The sequence below is a fragment of the Myotis yumanensis genome, unplaced genomic scaffold (assembly GCF_028538775.1).
Source record: "Myotis yumanensis isolate MYYU_CA2020_CCGP unplaced genomic scaffold, mMyoYum1.0.hap1 SCAF_1, whole genome shotgun sequence".
In the NCBI taxonomy this organism is placed as follows: Eukaryota; Metazoa; Chordata; class Mammalia; order Chiroptera; family Vespertilionidae; genus Myotis; species Myotis yumanensis.
Window position 1 is genome coordinate 165,726,540 of NW_027223752.1, and position 18,910 is coordinate 165,745,449.

General features: G+C 45.8%; 1 protein-coding gene across 3 annotated transcripts in view; it reads left to right on the plus strand.

Annotated features, from left to right (window-relative positions):
* The window catches only part of GATA3 (GATA binding protein 3), a 29,148-nt gene extending 12,285 nt beyond the window's left edge, over nt 1–16,863 (plus strand). For 2 of the 3 annotated variants that reach the window (XM_070391690.1, XM_070391683.1), the window contains exons 3-6: nt 361–897; nt 6,167–6,312; nt 10,707–10,832; nt 14,744–16,863. In XM_070391690.1, the coding sequence (XP_070247791.1) occupies nt 361–897; nt 6,167–6,312; nt 10,707–10,832; nt 14,744–15,028 (1,094 nt within the window). In that variant the 3' untranslated portion in view covers nt 15,029–16,863. The remainder of the gene's footprint in view (nt 1–360; nt 898–6,166; nt 6,313–10,706; nt 10,833–14,743) is intronic. The other variant, XM_070391698.1, reaches the window with a different exon arrangement.
* The last annotated feature ends 2,047 nt before the right edge of the window (nt 16,864–18,910 follow it).

Below are 18,910 nucleotides of genomic sequence, written 5' to 3' on the forward strand. Positions count from 1 at the left end.
AGTGTATCTGGAGAGGCCAATAAGCCAAGGGGCCCTTCTTCACTCCATCTCAGCACCTCTTGGGTGTCAGACACAGGCCCTTCATGCTTCCGGCTTTGATGGGACATTTGTGTGGGAGGGAGGGATGAAGTGTTGCTGGGGTCCAACCCCAGCAGGTCCAGGGGTCCCCAAAGGTGTGGATGGAGTCGGCGAATGTGCTGCCCAAGGTACTCGGGCACCACCTGGATTAGAGAGAGTGGGCCTGCACCCAGGTCCGGTCTGTGTTTGGGATTTTCCTGTCAGGGAGACTGGGGTGGAGGGGAATCCGAGGGCCTCCGGGCTGTTCTCATCAGCCTTTCTGCCTCCTGCCCTTTCCCGCAGGGAGCCAGGTGTGTCGCCCACCGCTGCTGCACGGATCCCTGCCCTGGCTGGACGGTGGCAAAGCCCTGGGCAGCCACCACACCGCTTCGCCCTGGAATCTCAGCCCCTTCTCCAAGACGTCCATCCACCACGGCTCCCCGGGGCCTCTCTCGGTCTATCCCCCAGCCTCGTCCTCCTCCCTGTCGGCGGGCCACTCCAGCCCGCACCTCTTCACTTTTCCGCCCACCCCGCCGAAGGACGTCTCCCCGGACCCGTCCCTGTCCACACCCGGCCCCGCGGGCTCAGGCCGGCAGGATGAGAAGGAATGTATCAAGTACCAGGTGCCGCTGCCCGACAGCATGAAGCTGGAGTCTTCACACTCGCGGGGCAGCATGACCACCCTGGGAGGGGCAGCATCCTCGGCGCACCACCCCATCACCACCTACCCGCCCTACGTCCCAGAATACAGCTCCGGACTCTTCCCTCCTAGCACCCTGCTCGGGGGCTCTCCCACCGGCTTTGGGTGCAAGTCAAGGCCCAAGGCGAGATCCAGCACAGGTAGGCGCCTGCTCTCCCCTGGGGTCGCTCCTCCTCCTCTGCCTCTTCCTTCTCCTAAATCCGGGGTAAGGAAAGGGGAGCCCAGGCTGGCTCCACTGGGTGCTGCCCCAGACCCCTCTGAGATGTGATTTCTTTCCATTCTAACAGCCGCAAAGAACGAGGTGTGCCCCTCTCAGCCAGTCTTCAGATCAGAGTGGCAGTGGGATCTAATTGAACCCCCCAATGGGCTGAGAAAGGAGAGAGACAAACACAAACACAAACCCTCCCCTGCCTGCCTGCTGGGGGGTGGGGGGAGGCTGACCCGGCTCTCCAAGTAACCTTCAGTCAGTTTCCAAGACCAAATGGAAGGCGAGGGAATAACTCTTTAGTGTTTAATGCTAAAACGAAACCTCCTGAAACCTAAACAAACACAGGTCCCTCCTCTGACCCTTCCTGGCCTCTGAGTTCTTTTGACTGTTCCTCTCCGCCCAGCTCTACCGGGGTCATTCAGTCAGCAGAAGACAGCCCTTTATACAGACATGTGTAAATAAAGTGTATATATCTTTTTTGCACTGAGTGTGACGCTGCAAAAGCAGCCCACATATTCGTTGCGTGGAAAAGGGGGTCCTCATGGTAACTTTTGGGACAGCAAGGGAGGCTCTGTCCTCGGGAAGCGGCTGCGTGTAAATCAAAAGCAGACAAGGCCAGGTACCTGCAGCCCGGGCAGGGGCAGGCTGGTGTCTCAGGACAGAGTCCCGGATGGATCTGAAGCCAGAGGAGGTGGGAAGGACTGCAACAGATCTCAGGTGTGTGCCTGTGCTTCCTCTGCTCATCCTCTCTCCAAAAAGCACACACCCTGTCTTAACAGCGCACTATTTATTTATTTTCCTGGTGTAAACACTTGTATTAATGCCCACCACCTCCCAACCCACACAAAATAATTTAAAAGAAAGGAAGAAAGAAAGAAAGAAAGAAAGAAAGAAAGAAACTACCACCAATTTTATTTCTAACCAAAGCAGTTGAATCAGAAAGCTTAGGATTCACTGAAATGAGATTCAGTTATGTTTTTAGAGATGATTCTGTGAAGACTGTTGTGTGGTGGGTGTGTCCATTTCAGGGTGGGTGACTGTCCCGGTCCATTACTACTGTCTTGCCTCTGTCCTCCGTCTATGGAGTTTCTATATTCAAAGAAGTGGTGAAAACTACTTGTTTTTTATGGGCGAGATGAGCAGTCTTGAAACAGAGCTGGCAAAACCCCGGTTTAGAAAACTTGAGAGGGAGGGGTCTGGGCACCCAGTGACCATGAGATCAGTTTTCAGGTTTTTTTCCAGGGTGACATTCACTCCGACTGCCTGGGTAGGACTGTCTCTATTTAGTTGATATGTTTTAGCTAATCCAATTATTTTCAGACTGCTGCACGCGACAGTTGCATTGTTTATCCCGAGCCAGGAACTTTAATAGAGTCCGGATGCGGTTAGGCTGACAGAAAAACTCAGACCTGCATGTTCAGTACATGAAAGTCGGCAGAGGGAGAGGGAGGTAGGCTGCTGGTGGAGTCAGAAAGCAAGAGGGAGAGCGGGCCAGGAGAGTGGCCTGGCTGCCTGGTCAGGGGCTGGGCTTGGCACTGAGTGGAGGGTTTGAGAGAAATGGGGTGCAGTTTTCTGCAGAAAACCTGGGATTAGATCAAAGGCTTGAGGTCTGATTGCAAAGAAAGCAGACCTGTGCATTTTGAGGTAGTGATGGGGTTTTGTTTTTCAAGTTCTCTTTTCTGGTGGGGCTAAAAGTTTTGGGGGAAGATCGTGGTATCTGAGGCCGGTGTGGTGGTTTGTGTATGGGGGAGGGAGCAGAGGACTTTTCCCAAAAGCCTCTGGTTTCTCTGCCCTCATTTCCATGTTTGATTTCTCCCCCTGTGTTGTGCACACCCTTCGCTCCTCAGTTTAGTCTTTTTTCTTTCTCTCATCTTTTCCCTAAAGACTCTGAATATGAACATGAACAGTAGGGAGGTGAGGAGAGCTGCGGTTTCTCTAAACCAGAATCGGGGGGACCTATATACCTATTTTATTTTGTGTGTGTGTAGGGAGAGAGATAAGGAGCCAATTGAAATTTGACTTTTTACTTCCTCCTCTTATTCCTTTCTCACAGTCAAAAAACAAAAAACCAAGGCCAGCACACCTGGGCATCCAGGGAGCCGGGACTTTTGGGAGTGTGGGATCGGGGAGGGGAAGTTTCTAGACATTTTCTGTGTAAAGGCGGTGGAAGTGGTGGGCATTCTTGAGAAGGGGGATTCTTTTGGTTTTAGTGGTTGCTTTTTTTTTTTTTTAAACCTCTTCTTTGCACTTGCCAAGGAGGAGACCGAGAAGAGAGGGTTGTCGCATTTTGGAGAAACCGTTAAGCTGTGGTTAGGGCACCTATTGCTTTTCTAATGAGGGCTGGCGCTGGGATAGATCTTTGCAAACAAAAGACAAAGCCTTTCTGCAAATGGCCACTTCATAGCTGCCCACCTCCTGTGGGCATCTCACTCCACCTTCCTCTTCACAACCTCCACCCCTGCTTCCCACCCCTGTCCTTCAGCTCCGTTTCTGGATTTCAGTCGGAGGCGAAGGGGTGTTTGAAATGGCTGTTGAATGTCAAGAGGCCACGCAGCTTTGTGGTTCTTGTCACCTAAGACAGAGGTGTCTGTGTGAGTTGCTCACACTAGGCAGTGAGTGAGGGGAGAGAGAGAGAAAGCAGGAAACAGTCAGGGCCTCCATTAGGAAAACTGGTTGTTTGTGGAAGTCACGGCCTAGAGGCAACAAGGAGAAAAGAAAAAAATAAGTCAAACCCACGCAAGTCAATCGCAAACTTGCGGAGTGAATCAAGACAGAAAATTGCTCTACTGAGCAGCGCCTTGCTGAGGAGGCAACCGTTGCTAACTCTTAAGGTCCCTCTGAAAAGGAAGCTGTCATCCTCCCCACCGCCTGACAAAGGAAAGGAAGTCAGACTATCTCGTCAGGCTGGGAGATCCCCCAGCCCAGGGTGCTTAGGAGCAGGGAGACAGAGGAGCCTCACGCCAGCTCTCCAGTGGCAAGTAGGAAAGGGACAAAATGGCTGGGAGCCTGAGAGGCCCCTGTCTTGGCAGGATGGAGAGTAGGCAGCCCCAGCCAGGCCAGGCCAGCATCCCTGTCCCCGGATGGGGCTGACCCAGTGCCCACTTGGGGCACGGAGCCTGCAGGGCTTGCCCGCTTCCTGGCTCTGGCAGCCCCTGGCACCTCCTTGCCCATGCGCCCCTCCCTCCTTCCTCCATGCCTCCCCCACATCCAGCGGCTACAGCCCGTGGGCTTGGACCCTGTGAAAGGTGTCTGGATGCAGTTCAGTCCAAAGCCTTTTTTGAGGATCGATGGAAGCTATTGGGTCCCTAGGAAGTGCTCCTGGCACACCAGGACCACGTTTCTGTAGATAATCACGGGGGTTCTTGGAAGGATCTGTGAAGACCCCAAGTTAAGAACCTTTTTTTAAAATTTGGAACAAGAGAAATAATAAAAAAATCTCTCTTAACTCCTTGACATACATATTTTTATTTTTTGGAAAAGGAAAGTGAACAGAAACTCAGTACTGGCATGGACTCCACAGTGAAAGGAGACAAAACCCTCTTGCATTTCCTAAAAGTTCTTTTCCTTCTCCAAATTCACCCCTGGAGGAAAGCATGGCTACAGGTGTAAGCTCTCTGATTCCCTCCTACTCGGTCTGGGGTCTCCAGAGGCAGCCCAGGCCCTGTCCCCAGGCCAGCCTTGCCCTCCCAGCCAGGAGTCAAGATTCCCCATTGCTCTGCTGGGTTGAGTTAGCTGATTAATCTCTTAAAACAACCTTTAGGAGCTCATCTCTCTTTTGCCCATCCCCCAACACCTCCCTCCCAGTACCCCAAAGAGAGCAAAACCCTCCGGCCCCACCGCGGGATAGAGGGGGTGGGGGTTCCTTCCTTCGGGGTCCCTTCTCAGGGCAGCCAGGTGTGGAGAACAGCCCCCAACAACCAGACAAGTTCACCCAGAAACAGTCCTCTTCCTGCAAAAGTTGAAAAGCGTTCAGTAAGCAAGCTCCCCGTGTCCTGAGATGGTATTTTGAGGGATTCTCTCCAGGAGCTTTCCCTCCGGAGGTGGGTCTGGCTCATTCTTCTGCCCCTGAGTGAATGCTGCCCAAACCTCGCCTGGCCGGTTTTTGTTGATTTTGTTTGTTTGTTTTTTTGGAGAAGGAGCAACTGCAGGCAGGCCTTGGTTAATGAGCTGACCAAGAGCTCCCCCCACCCTCTTCCCTAACTGGTCTATTCTGATCTTCTGCCTCTCACTTTGCCCCTCTCCAGGCCCTTTCCCTGCCCTCACCTCCAGGTTTCTTGCCTAAAGATGGCACTTCAGTCCCTGTCACAGTGTCTGGGAAACTGTGGAAAGCTTTGGCCTTTTCTAGAGGAAAAAAAGATATGAAAATGAGTGGACCCTGCTGGGAGTTCATCTATTAGTTGCCAGCCAGGGGCATTTACAGTTTTATGGGAAGTAAAATCAAAAGCCCTCTCCACTAAAATCAGTCAGCCAATTGATCAATCTATTCATCTATTTACTATCTGTTTACCTATCTTGCCATTGATTCATCTTCCCTTTCTCCCCATCCTAATCTTTATTACTTAATCAATCTGTATAGACAGACCTACTGATGAGAATGAGTCACTTTTGTTTTCCTTTGAGGGAAATGAATGGAATGTTTGCCTTTGGGTGTCTGGGGCTCTGAATTTTCTCAGGGAACTCTTTCGAGTTGAAATTTGCCTTGGTCCTCAGCATTGGGCAGGCCCAGAACAAGGTTCTGTGGCAATTTATTCATGGTCCACTTCTATGTGTATGGGTTAGGCCAGTCGTCGGCAAACTCGTTAGTCAACAGAGCCAAATATCAACAGTACAACGATTAAAATTTCTTTTGAGAGCCAAATTTTTTAAACTTAAACTATATAGGTAGGTACATTGTTATTAACTTAATCAGGGTACTCCTAAGGCTTAGGAAGAGCCACACTCAAGGGGCCAAAGAGCCACATGTGGCTTGTGAGCCGCAGTTTGCCGACCACAGGATTAGGCCATGAGCTGGCCATTCAAGAACTCTTCAGCATGGCAGCCACCTTGAAGGGAGATGGGGTGGGAAAGTTCCCTAAAAGAGGGAGAAGAGAGAAAAAAAACACACTTCTCTATTTGACTGTCATTCTCTAATTCTGTGCACTATCAGCTTTTCTGCGTTTTTTTCCCTTCCATAAGTGACTTATGTGTGATCTTGTTTCTAGAAGGCAGGGAGTGTGTGAACTGCGGGGCGACCTCTACCCCACTGTGGCGACGAGATGGCACTGGGCACTACCTGTGCAACGCCTGTGGGCTCTACCACAAGATGAATGGACAGAACCGACCCCTGATTAAGCCCAAGCGAAGGCTGGTGAGTTGTCTTTGGGAAGCATTGATCCAATACTAACCATTTGGTGTTTTTAATTTCCTCTCTCCCGGAAGGAGAGCTTTCGGCAGGAAATTGGCAGGACAGCTCAAAGTCATGTCAGCTTGCTTGGGATAGTGCCCCCTTCCCCCCCTTTTCTTTTTTCAAATTAGATGCACAGAAAAGCTTTCTCTCTCATTATTTTCCTCTCCAGTCACTTACCAAATTGTTAAGGGTGCTGACTTCTTGGTTATCAAATCGGAAATGTATTTCGCTAATAGCAGGAGTGCTTTAACCGGACCAGGACCACTGACTTAGGATGCATTGATAATGACAGTCAGATGGAGAAACCTAGGATGAGAACAGAATGTCCCAGGCACCCCCCAGAACTTGGTCCTGAAGTGGTAGAAGTGATCACAGCCTCAGTGCTGGATGAATCTCATGCCAGTGATTTAAGATTAATGGGGCCAGTTAACAGGATTTCACAAGCTGAAGACGTTGTATGCAGTGGAGTTTTTCATCTTAGAAAGTGAGGCCTTTCCACACGTAATTCCTGTGGGAAAAATTGTGTGATTCCCAGATTGCCTCTTGGTGTCACCCAGCATTTGGTCTTAGATCCCCCCCATTGAACTACTATCACTAGGGTGCTAGTTTTTATCCCCCCTCTTTTCTCTTTCTTAAACTTCTTAACCCTTTACAAACACTTGAGAAAACCTGGCGCTATCAAGCATTTATTAGGAAAACTAGCAGAAGTTCATTTGTCAACTTGTCCTCGGAACCTCAGGCCAGCTTGAATAGCAATCGCATGCAACAGACAAATAAAAGCAGGCTTGGCAGAGCATAACTTTACAACCACAGTCGAGAAATCAAAATGTTTTTTGTGGTGTTGACATTCACCATGTAGAGTCGGGAGGAGGGGGTTTTCCCCATGCAAATTAATGTTGAAGAAGCATCCATCAAATTCTAAGGGGGGAAAAAATCCAAGTCCTTTTCTATTTTTTAAAAAAAGAATTATGTGTCTTTCCCATCAGATTTTAGTGCAATTCAACACCTTTCACATCCTCTTCAGAAGAAGGGAAAACTTTCTAGGGATGGAAGTGCCCACGTGACTAATTTTTGGCAATCCTTAGTCTCTAGGCTTTATTCTTTCTGATCTTTGCCCCTTTCTCCAACTTTCTCAACCTTCTGGTCCCCATGCACTTTGGTATTTTTTTTTTTTTCCTTTCTCTCATGTGCAAAGCTAACTTCCTAGGAAAAAGCTGCCGGATATCTGAGCACTAGAGATAACTCATAAACAACAACTCAGCTTCCCTAACCTAAACGTCAAGATGTTTGAACGGATCAGAACAAGACGTGTTTGAAAAAAAAAAAAAAAATGGCTGGAGGTGTTAGCACAGAATGAATATGATCACACCACAAAAGAATGTTCTGAATCACTCAAAACCTGGCCTTCATTAAAAAAAAAAAGTTAAAAAGAAAAAACTAACAACAAAAACCTCTTGTTAAAAATAAGTCATGGTACTATTATAATTGAGCTTTTTTTAAAGGTAAAAGTAAAGAAGGAAAAAGGGGAAGTAAAGTCTCAGACTGCGGGCTGATTGATGAGCGGAGTACATTTGACATTTTCTTGGGGTTTCTTCTGTCTGGGCAGATTGCATAGGAAGCTCTCCTTGCATTTTGCATGATATTGTCTTCACTCACCTTTCAGAAGCAATCACTAGACTCTGAGTAATAATTACTTTTAATTCTAGAGTTCATTGGCTGTCACATTTTCAGCTGTCTTTTCTGTCTTACTCATCTGTTCTGGGTGGTTTTATAGTTTTAGTTCCATAGAATTCATATGCTCTGTCCCGAGAGACACTCGGAGCACATTCAGGTTTTTTTTTTTTTTTTTTTTAGCCCTTAGATGCATTTGACTTCTGAGTACCTAGAACCTTTCTTTTTCTTCTCTCTTATATTTCCTGTCCCTCCATCCCAGCTTTGTCTCTCCAGTTTGTTATTTTCATGTTTTGCACAGTTGCAGATTCACTGAGGGCCACCCAGCCCAACATGTAGCTAGCTCCCCGTCAGATGCATATCTAACACTGAGTAAACAGTGCAGGAAATGGGAGAAGTGACCGAAGGGAAGAGCCATAGAATTCGTCCCTCAGTGTCGCCAGGATTTTCGTAGGTCTGACAACCAGCCGACTAGCTTGCTTTATTAATGTACTTTGTCTCCTGCTAGTGAATCAAACAGTGTGCCTTTGGGAGGTTCTGCATAAATTCGCATAAAGTCTGTAGACCGGAGATGTTTTCTGAGTCTGCTCCTATTTATGAAACTGCCAATATACTGCAAAGGACACACTCTAATTTTACCAGTTGGCCTGGTGTACTTGTGTGATACATTCCAAGTTGTTGGGCTGGGAAATCCGGTGGCTGAGTAGATATTAGTCTACTATATCCGAGTATTTCTTTTAAAGGAAAAAAAAAAAGTACAGGAAGATCATAATAATCACATAATAACATAATTGTCAAAATCATTAAGCACTGATTTAATGTACTTTTTTCTTCCCAAGAAAACAGACGAACCAATTATTTGAGTGTTAAATTATCACATTTCATGAAGGCAGGTGGGGTTAGAGGCAGGTAGGTTGCATTGAATTATTTTTAAAGCAGGCGTCTAAAAAGTAGAACCTTTTTGATTACGATAGATAAGGGCTGTTTTTAATTTCCAGTTCCTTAGAATGCAGAAAATAAGTACTGCTACTACAAAAAAGAGAGGCTCTGCTATTTAAGCCTGTAGGATGGAGGAGCGTATCTGTAGAGCAATTTAGTGGCTTTGAAAGGAAAGGAAGCAGTCTGGTTAACTCAGGATGGCCACTGGGTTTCCATACCCGACAGCTTCAGATCTTTGATAAAATATTGATGGTGCCCTGACTGGTTTGGCTCAGTGGATAGAGCATCGGCCTGTGGACTGAAGGGTCCCAGGTTCGATTCCGGTCAAGGGCATGTACCTTGGTTGCGGGCACATCCCCAGTGGGGGGGTGTGCAGGAGGCAGCTGATCGATGTTTCTCTCTCATTGATGTTTCTAACTCTCTATCCCTCTCCCTTTCTCTCTGTAAAAAATCAATAAAATATATTTTAAAAAAAATTGATGGAAAAGGACGCCACAATTTCTGTCCCTTTTGTCCTATGCTTTTATAACTATGCCAGATTTTTTTTTTTTTTTTTTTTATCAAGCTAGCTGAATTCTTTCTCCTCCTCTTGCCTTTCATAATATTTTTGAGTTCAGGGGCAGGAATAATTTTGTGGTTAAAATTTTCTTTTTATGTTGTGGGGGACGGGCTGAGTTGAGAGGTGAATGTTAGAAGTGACCCAACTCCATTTTTCCCCCAAAGTTTTTGAGTTTAATTTTCTTTTTGACAGTATGGACATAGAGAATAGTCCCCTTGTAAATGTGTGCCAAAAGAAAGTGAAAGATAAATTTCTCTTTTAAAAGAAATGAAGGCAGTGACACAATCAAATAATTAAAATTCAAGTTGAGGCTGACATCTGACCTGCAACTATTGTGCTCCGTGAACAGCAAATAGGAAATACCTAATTTCCAGAAGGTGGAATGAGATGAGAGCAGGAGGAGGGGCCACGTTCCCGTTGAAGACCAAAATCCCCTCTTTATAGTTTGTCTCATTAACTAAAAGCTGCCTAAAGAGAATGAGGATGGCTGTCACCGTGAGTGACCGAGTCTGAGTGTGGGCTGTGTCACCGTAGGACTGCCGTGAATTTGCCGAGGTCTTGTTCACTCTGGATGTCCTGCTTGGTGCTTCCTAAATTATGCACCCCATGTATGCAAGCTCACCCTGGCACAGACATTCTCATTCTGTTAGCACTCTGTTCTTTATAAGCCAGCCTTGTTTTATTGGGGTCTATGAAGTGCTTTTGGTGCCTTTGGGATTGTGCTTACTTTGCTGTTAGTAATTGTGATGGCCAGGCGCCTCATTGAGAAGTCATATCTGAGCAGTTGCACTTGAAAAAGACCTTTTGTGGGCCTGGCGAAGGAGGCTACTGGTTAATTCAGAATGGCCGCTCGTGAAAACTAAACATCTGGTGGACTTTGTGGGACAGGGAGAAGGGGGAATTGACTCAGAGGGTAGTATTGGCTTAACTGATCCTCCCAAATTCTACACAGGAGCGCAGCAGGCTAAATTCTGACCACGCGGCTGCAGGCTGGCACGCTCCTCTGCCAGTGGATCTTCTATATTTTTCTTTTTGAGGCTGCTTTTGGGGATCTTCCTTACTTTCATGTGGGCCACTTGCTAGTTTTGATTTCAATGATAATTTTTTTATGTCTGTCTCTGTAGTTCTGAAAACACATTTAACATTTGTTTTGATTTCCCCCTCCTCCCCTCTCTCCACTCCCCAGTCGGCAGCAAGAAGGGCAGGAACGTCCTGTGCAAACTGTCAAACCACCACTACCACGCTCTGGAGAAGGAATGCCAACGGGGACCCTGTCTGCAACGCCTGCGGGCTCTACTACAAGCTGCACAATGTAAGTGTCAGGGGGGCCAGCCACAGCCGTCGCCCTTGCTGACGATGCCCAGTGCACAGCGTCACCCTTCCAGGTTCCCCCTTCTCAATCTGCATGCTGTTCTCTGGGCCGAACGACAGGCCTCCGATAATCAGTGCAGCAGAACCCAGTGTAGGGAACTGCTCTGTACAGCGTAGCCTTGCTGAGAGTGAAGGGCTTAAAGACAGACAATCCAGCCCCGGTGGTAGGTGCGGAGAATATCAGGAAACACTGCAGGTAATGCAGCAATCTAATATGGGTGGTGGATTCGGGTCTGGGTTTTTAAGGGGAAAAAACTTCCCCTTGGAAAACAAAAACAAGTCACCATTTATATTTTGATGTTTCTTTGTGTTTATATTTCTGGCAAAAAAAAAGAGCAAAGTAACTAGAATTGTAATGCATGGCATAGAAATTCCTGAAGCGCAGAGGCCCGAGATTCAGTTACTGAGGGGCAAGTCTTGGCTTACCCTGTGCTGAGAATTTTAAATGGATTCTCTGTACAGGAGACACAAGATGAAATGTCTGAGAGATTTCATCTGCTGGCTTTGTCCTGCTCAGCAGAGAACCGAGGAAAGCTGAGGAAAGAATCACAGAGTGCTTACCCAGGCCAGCGAAAAGAAGCCCTGCCTTTCTCCTTCTATATGTCATTAGCAGAATGATAATTGTCAGTCACCTGGGTTTAGCTTTGTCAGTTCTAACCTTTTAATTTGGGGACCACCCATGTTGCAGTGTCTTTGCCTTAAAAAAAAATTTCCCCCCAAACCACTCTGGCTAATAGCTATGACCTAGTGTGGCCTGAAGTTTGCCTTCATCCCAGAGACAGAATTGTCCTTTCCCTTTCGCTGTCGCTGTCTTTGGCTCCGTCTGATTTTCCGAAAGTCTCGTGGCCAATCTGACTTTGGCAAAGTCTGGGGCTGAACGGGAAAAAGGCAGAGTGTTTTGCTCACGGCCATTCTGGCAGTCACCTCTTCTTACCCAGGAATACCTGGGAACTGGGGAGGAAGTGTTTCTGGTTAAATTTTTTGAGTCACAGGAGAACTTCTTACGGTGACCCCAGCACCCTTGTCCTTTTTTACCTTTTGGGGATAAGTTGCTGAGATTCCCAGAGAGCCTGCAAAACTCACCTCCCTGCCTTCAGTGCCACCCTCTTGCTACGGGCCCGAGCAGGGCCAGCACTGATGGAACCAGGGTCTGCCCAGAGTCGGTTCTTCTCTCTTAGATCCCTGGCCTGTGTCAGCATGGAAGCCCAAGTCTGTTTTCCCTCGGGGGAATTTACTTGCTCACTGCAGTGGAGAGAAACAGATTTGTGATGAAAATCTGGAAGATTTGGGGCATTCGAGTTTATGAGCTCTCCAGTCATCAGCACAGCCTATAAAATTATTTTGGGGTTGTAATTTATGATTTTCAAAGAACCTTTCATGTTACTTGATTACAGTGGAGCCTCAAATAGTCTCATGAGGTAGACAGAGCAGAAATTATTTCTATTTCCGGTTTACTTAAAGAAATTATGACTCAGAGAAGCAAGTAACTTGTGCAAGGGAACATGGCTGGTGAAGTGACAGAGGCAGGACCGATTTCAGAGAAGCTGATGGCTTTCCCAGGGAGCATCAGAACTGATGGGGACCAGTGGAAGCTCAATGCCTTCTCATTGTAGAATGTACCCGAGTTCAATTCAAAGCAATGAATTGTGTGTGTTAGTATATTTCTTTCCTATTTCCATAGAAGTATGGGAAATTAACCAGGTATGAGTTTCTTTGACTCCTTAGCCATGATGAGATATGATCTCACTTGTGTCCAAGCTCAGATAAATGTTTCTGAATATTATGAATTTCTCATCAAATCAAAGAAAAGTCCAGGCACTCTCTTCACCGCTCATTCTCCTCCTATTCTTAATTAGCTCATGACTTCATGGCTGGGCTCCTGTGGGAGAGAAACTTGCTCATCAGTAAGAGTGGCTTCTCTGTCTTCTCTGGTTTAGTAAGAATTCACAAAAGGGGGCTATTTTTGTGTATTTAACAATAAGAGATACTAATCCATTAACATTCTCGTCCTGTTGTTTGTTCTGCCCATCGAGATACCTGCATATGTATGCCATAAGTTAGTTCCCTTTCTGCTTATCTATGTGCTTAGATAACTACCTATCTCAGTATCAGTGAATCTAGGTGGTGTTGGGACTAGTTATCTGGGTTTGTGTGGCTATCGGTGTAACTAGATGTTATATTTAGATATCTGGCTGTGTGTATCTAGATATCCCGGTAAAGAGCTGTGTGTCCGGACATTATCTGGGGGAAGATTTGATGTGACAGTAGATTCCTATCACCTCTGTAGGCAGCACCTTTACCTTGATTATAACTTTGAAGAAGGAACCCAGAGATGTTCTTTTGGCAACGACCTTTTAGCTCTTCTGCCATCACTTACGCTGCCTTCCTGGCACAAGGGGAAATCAGGTCTCAGCTTCAGTGTGAGGTTCTGTAACCCCCCACCCCCTGACACTGCCCCCCGTCCCAACACCCCTCCCCCACTCCCCGTGACCTCTCCCAGCTCAAGCTCCAGGAAGCTGTGTGTTTGCTGCTCTCAGAAGCGTGGTCAGCAGCCCGTCCCTCTTGGCTGTTTGAATTCTTTCTTCCTTAACTGCTGTTTGTTCACTTTTGGAACAAACAGGTAGATCCAAGAGCCATGAGAAACTTCTTTTTTTTTTCACCCTTGAGGATGTTTTTTCCCAGGAGTCAGGAATGACCGAGACCCTGACGTTCCCTCCTTGAGTTGCTTTGCCGCAATCCCTGGAAAGGAGGCCAGATGTGGTTTGCTGCACGGGGCAGATGGCTGCTATTGCGGTTAATCTGATTCTGACTCCTCATGGAGAGTGGTCTCTGTGGCTTTGCAATGTCCCCTGTCTTGATTCAGCCTACCCGCACCCCCCCCACCCCAAAGCAAATGTATCTTTAAAAGAAGATCAGTGAGTCTCATGGAGAAGAGAGAGGTGGTATGCTGTCTCAGAGGCTGAAGACTTGTACCCTTTCAAGTAGTTGCTTGCCTCTGTCTTTAGTTCTTGCCTGGTCTTTGATTTTTAGGATGAGAGCACTTTCATGCTAGGACAGTGCTTTGCATCTCCCAAGTGGTTTAGCTGTTTGTCTAGTTAGCAGGGGAGAGTCAGAACTAGGTAGAAATTGCAATCTTCAGTCATTGCAGTTGCTGTGACATGGGCAAGAGATGACCTTTTGAAAAGATAGGTTGTATTAAAATATGACCCCAGAACATACAAATTCCTGGGGCAGATTTGACAGCACCTCTCTGCCAAAGGGCAGGTAGAAGAGAGGCAGCCAAAATTTACTTTGAATTGGGGTACAGTCCTAGTTTCCCGAAGCAGATGCACATAAACACGTCTGGCCGCCTCGGCAGTGCTTTTAAAGTCCAACACGAATTTCAGGGGAGGAGACAAAATGTTCTTTCCCCCTTGAAGATGCCTCCATCCCGATGAAATAGTCTAAGGAAATCCTAATGAATAAGTCAAGTTGCTATATTTTAGGGAAACACAGCCCTGTTGGGTAGGTCTCTAGAATGTGGTCCTTGGGGACCCAGAGTTCCCGCAGGCAGATTTCCCCCAAATGGCTGATGTGGATGAACATGATTAATAACCTCTGCTTGGAACACCTTTCCTCTGGTCTCTTGGTTTCGGAAACTGATAGAGGCTGACAGTCAGAGCTCTGCTGCAGACCTAGCCTGCGGGCCCGTGGGTCCCCGGGGAGGAGGCAGGATGGGGTGGGCGGAAGGGGCCCCAGGAAAGCAGAGCCCCGAGCTGAGCAGTCAGAGGGACCTGTGTTGGAGTGGGAAAGCCTGTACCATTTCAGAGCCAGCAACAAAGTAAAAAAAAAAAAAAATTGATCTTTGTTTAGATTAACAGACCCCTGACTATGAAGAAGGAAGGCATCCAGACCAGAAACCGAAAAATGTCTAGCAAATCCAAAAAGTGCAAAAAGGTACATGACACGCTGGAGGACTTCCCCAAGAGCAGCTCCTTCAACCCAGCCGCCCTCTCCAGACACATGTCCTCCCTCAGCCACATTTCGCCCTTCAGCCACTCCAGCCACATGCTGACCACTCCGACGCCGATGCACCCGCCGTCCAGCCTCTCCTTTGGACCTCACCACCCTTCCAGTATGGTCACCGCCATGGGTTAGATTCTCCGCTCGATGCTCAAAGGCCTCCAGGCGAGAGTGCCTCCAGCCCCCTCTACGTGCATTTTTGCAGGAGTCTATCATGAAACCGAGAACCGATGGATATCTGTTTGTTCTGAAGGCAGAAGGCAAAATGTTTGCCACTTTTGCCGAGGAGCTCACTGTGGCGTCTGCGTTCCCAATCACCGAATCTGGATCCCATTTGTGAATAAGCCATTCAGACTCATGTTCCCTATTTAACAGGGTCTCTCTAGTGCTGTGAAAAAAAAAAAAATGCTGAACATTGCATATAACTTATAATGTAAGAAATACTGTACATTTGAAGAAGACTTTATTGCATCTGGGTAGCGGTAAGGAAGGCACAAAGGATGCCAAGAATTTTAAGGAAGATGGGGGAAATCAAGTGTGGAAATTAAGAAGAAACTAGGTCTGATGTCCAAATGGACAAACGGCCAGTTTTGTTTCCCTTCACTGGCCACAGGTGCTTGATGCATTTAAAAAAAAAAAAAAAGAAAAAAAAGAACAAAAAAGAACAAAAAAAAAAGTCGTAGGCGAATCATTTGTTCAAAGCTGTGGGCCTCTGCTTAGGAAATTGTATCAGTTCGGGCAATCCGTGCTAACACTCACATTTTGCCATCGAGGGTTTCAGATAGCCTTTTCCCAGGCCTACATGCTGCGTGATCCAGTCCCTGTAATTGTTGTTTGTATGTATAATTCAAAGCACCAAAATAAGAAAAGATGTAGATTTATTTCATCATATTATACAGACTGAATCGTTGTACAAATTTATTTACTGCTAGTGTTAAGATCTGCTTTTTTTTTTTGTTTAATATTTTTCTTCTCTCTCAATTTTTGGTTGAATAAACTAGATAATATTCAATTGACCTGAGGTGATTGTGCTCCAGAGGGCTTCTTTTCCCTTTTGTTTTTTGATGATATTTATTAAATAGCTTCTAAGGGTACAGCAGCATCTGTCGTTTCACTCACTCCTCCCACAGCCTGTGCTATGAGGGTAGCAGTGTATGAGCTACCGACATGCATGTCAGCGCCTTAGGCCGGACAGCCCTGGTCCGGGGAGCAGCCTGGCTGATTGTTAGCTCTGTTGTACTCTGTGTTAGTGATCACTGCCTTTAATCTAATCTGTTGGAATAATAATATAAAATAATAATAAAGTGGAAATATTTTAAAACAACCCAGTAACATCGTATCAAAGTGTGGCCACGCTCTTCTAGAACCTGGTAGCTCTAGCTAATTTAAGAAAAAGAAGTTTAAAAAGAAACAACACCCAAACATGTGAAGTTATTCACTAGGAGATCATGCAAACCCCAGATCATCCACGTTTATTCCTTTGGGAAACTGGGCTCTCTAGAGCCTTCCATGCAGTCCGAGGATTTACGCTGGGGTGGGAGTAACTTCCGGGGTCCTTCAGTGAGCTGCAGCTCCCTCTTCCTTGTGCACCTCTAATGAGGAGCCAGTCTTCTCGCAGGAGAAACGGGAAGATGTCCTCGCTGAGATTCCCAGGCGGACTGCCGCTGAGGGATTCCTCACTGTTCTCTGCAAGACGTGAAGGAGCTGGGCTGGTTCTTGAGGTCATTTCTGTTGCTTTCCTACTGTCGAATTGAGTAACACCACATGGAGAGTTTATTGGAATGTTTGCGAAACACGAAATAACCATTTTGTAACTTATGCTGTATAGTTTCCTTTTCCTCTGTTGACCGAATGTGTAACTATGACACACATTTAAAAACTTCTGTTAATCACCTTTCTGCTTTCTTAGCAAATATTTTAAACCTAAAGTTAAATGTTGAAATAAAGGAGTCGAGAATCACTGAGATGCAGATGGAGATCTTACTGGGTCCTAATTAATGATCTACAATTCCAATGTTGTTTTCAGTTTCTTTTGAGGCACCAAAGGAAATCATCATCTATTGCCACCTGAAACTTGGGAGATTTTGTGGTATGGTTGGTTCCAGTGTCTCAGGATTCACTACCTTGCTTCTTCACGAACAGATCTGAGTTAATGAATGCCCTTTCACCTTAAGAACAGGGAGTTGAAATTCTTGGCATTCTTAAGGTGGGAGAAGGTGGAGGTGGGGGGGCACACAGAAAAATCCCCAACTCAGTACTCTAGCTCCATTTGTTTTAGGTACTATAGTGGCATATTTGATTTTATTCCTTCAGGAAAATGTCATTTTATCATCCTGTATATTGAGTCAACATTCTAAGATATTTCCAGAAGATATGAGAGATTTGAAAAAAATATATGATTGCTATATATGATTCAGTTTCTTAGAAGGTTATATATTTTCATGGTTTCAATGGTTTTGTTTTTTCTTCATTTAAAGTAAATATAAGACACACTAGGAGAGCAGTACTAGAGAGGGTCTCACCTAGAAAAACAACAAGATCGTAGATCTTAAATATTGCTTAAATATTTTTGAGTAAACTCCCTCTAATTAATTTTTGACCTCTTTTGCCTCAGTTTTGAAATAGTTGCATTAACTCATCCATAGATTACTTGAGAAATATGTACACAAATTTGGGTTATTTCTCTAAAACATTTAAAAAGCCAACATAATAGAAAAAATACTATGTGGTTATTGCACAGCATTGGCATTTGTGAACTCCTCTCATATTTCTAACAGTGAAGTTTATGAAGTAAAAAATTTGAATTTAAGCGCTTTTTATGTATTCAACAAATACCTAGCAAGTGTCTCAGTTGAAGTCCATTTAAAACCACTTTTTGTTTTTTAAGCAGATCAGGAAATAGAGAAACCAAGACTTCAGTATCTCATTCTTACTTTGTGACATTTACGTGTTATTCCCCTTTCAAAAAATCTACATGCACTGTGGTGCGGTTCCCATTTGGGCCCCTGGGTTGGTTGCCAGGCAGACAGTAGGCCACAGAAGTGGGGACACCCAGAGCCTGCCTTCTGAGCTCAATGTCTATTCTCTAAACCTTTCTGTTTTTAAAATTATTCAAAAAGCCGGTTCATCATCACAGAACTTCATTTTAGTATTTCCTGAGTCTAGGACTCTTGGAGGGGGAGCAGATTCTTCCCAGGTACTGCGTGCCTGACTGAGTTTGGTAAAACACCTGTTCACAAAATTAAAGCACCCAAACTCAAATGCCATCACGGTCTGCTTCTGATACTTTCCTCACAATGGTGAATTGTCTTATTTCCATTTCAAAGATTTAGAAGCATTATTTTTTTTAATATATATTTTATTGACTTTCCACAGAGAGGAAGGGAGAGGGATAGAGAGTTAGAAACATCGATGGGAGAGAAACATCGATCAGCTGCCTCCTGCACACCTCCTACTGGGGATGTGCCTGCAACCAAGGTAAATGCCCTTGGCTGGAATCGAACCTGGGACCCTTCAGTCCGCAGGCCGACGCTCCATCCACTGAGCCAAACTGGTCAGGGCAGATTTAGAAGCATTATTGCTCTATGTACTCTTTTGTGACATCGCCCTGTCCTCAACCCCCAACCCACCCCCAAATTTAGAACCATTTCTGTGATCTCTGCTGGACAACAGCCATTATCGACTCTTCTGTTGTTAAATTCCCTCCAATTTCCAAGCTAAGGAGAGAATTAAAAAGTTTTAATTCAAAAATAAAAGGCCAAAAGAAAACTTTTGAACGATGGCACATTATATTGCAGGTTTATCCACAGAACACAAGTTTGAACCGTTCTCTAAAACAACGAACACATCAACTCCTTTCCTGTGCTTTCAAATGAAACAAACTTCGGAAAAACATTTTCATTTTTGTTTATTCCATCTTGTTCAAGTGGTGTGAATACACCCTCAGATGGGACTTGTCCACACCCTTTGCAAAAGCCTAGGAAAGGGAAAACCCCAGAATTCAGAGATACTCATTGA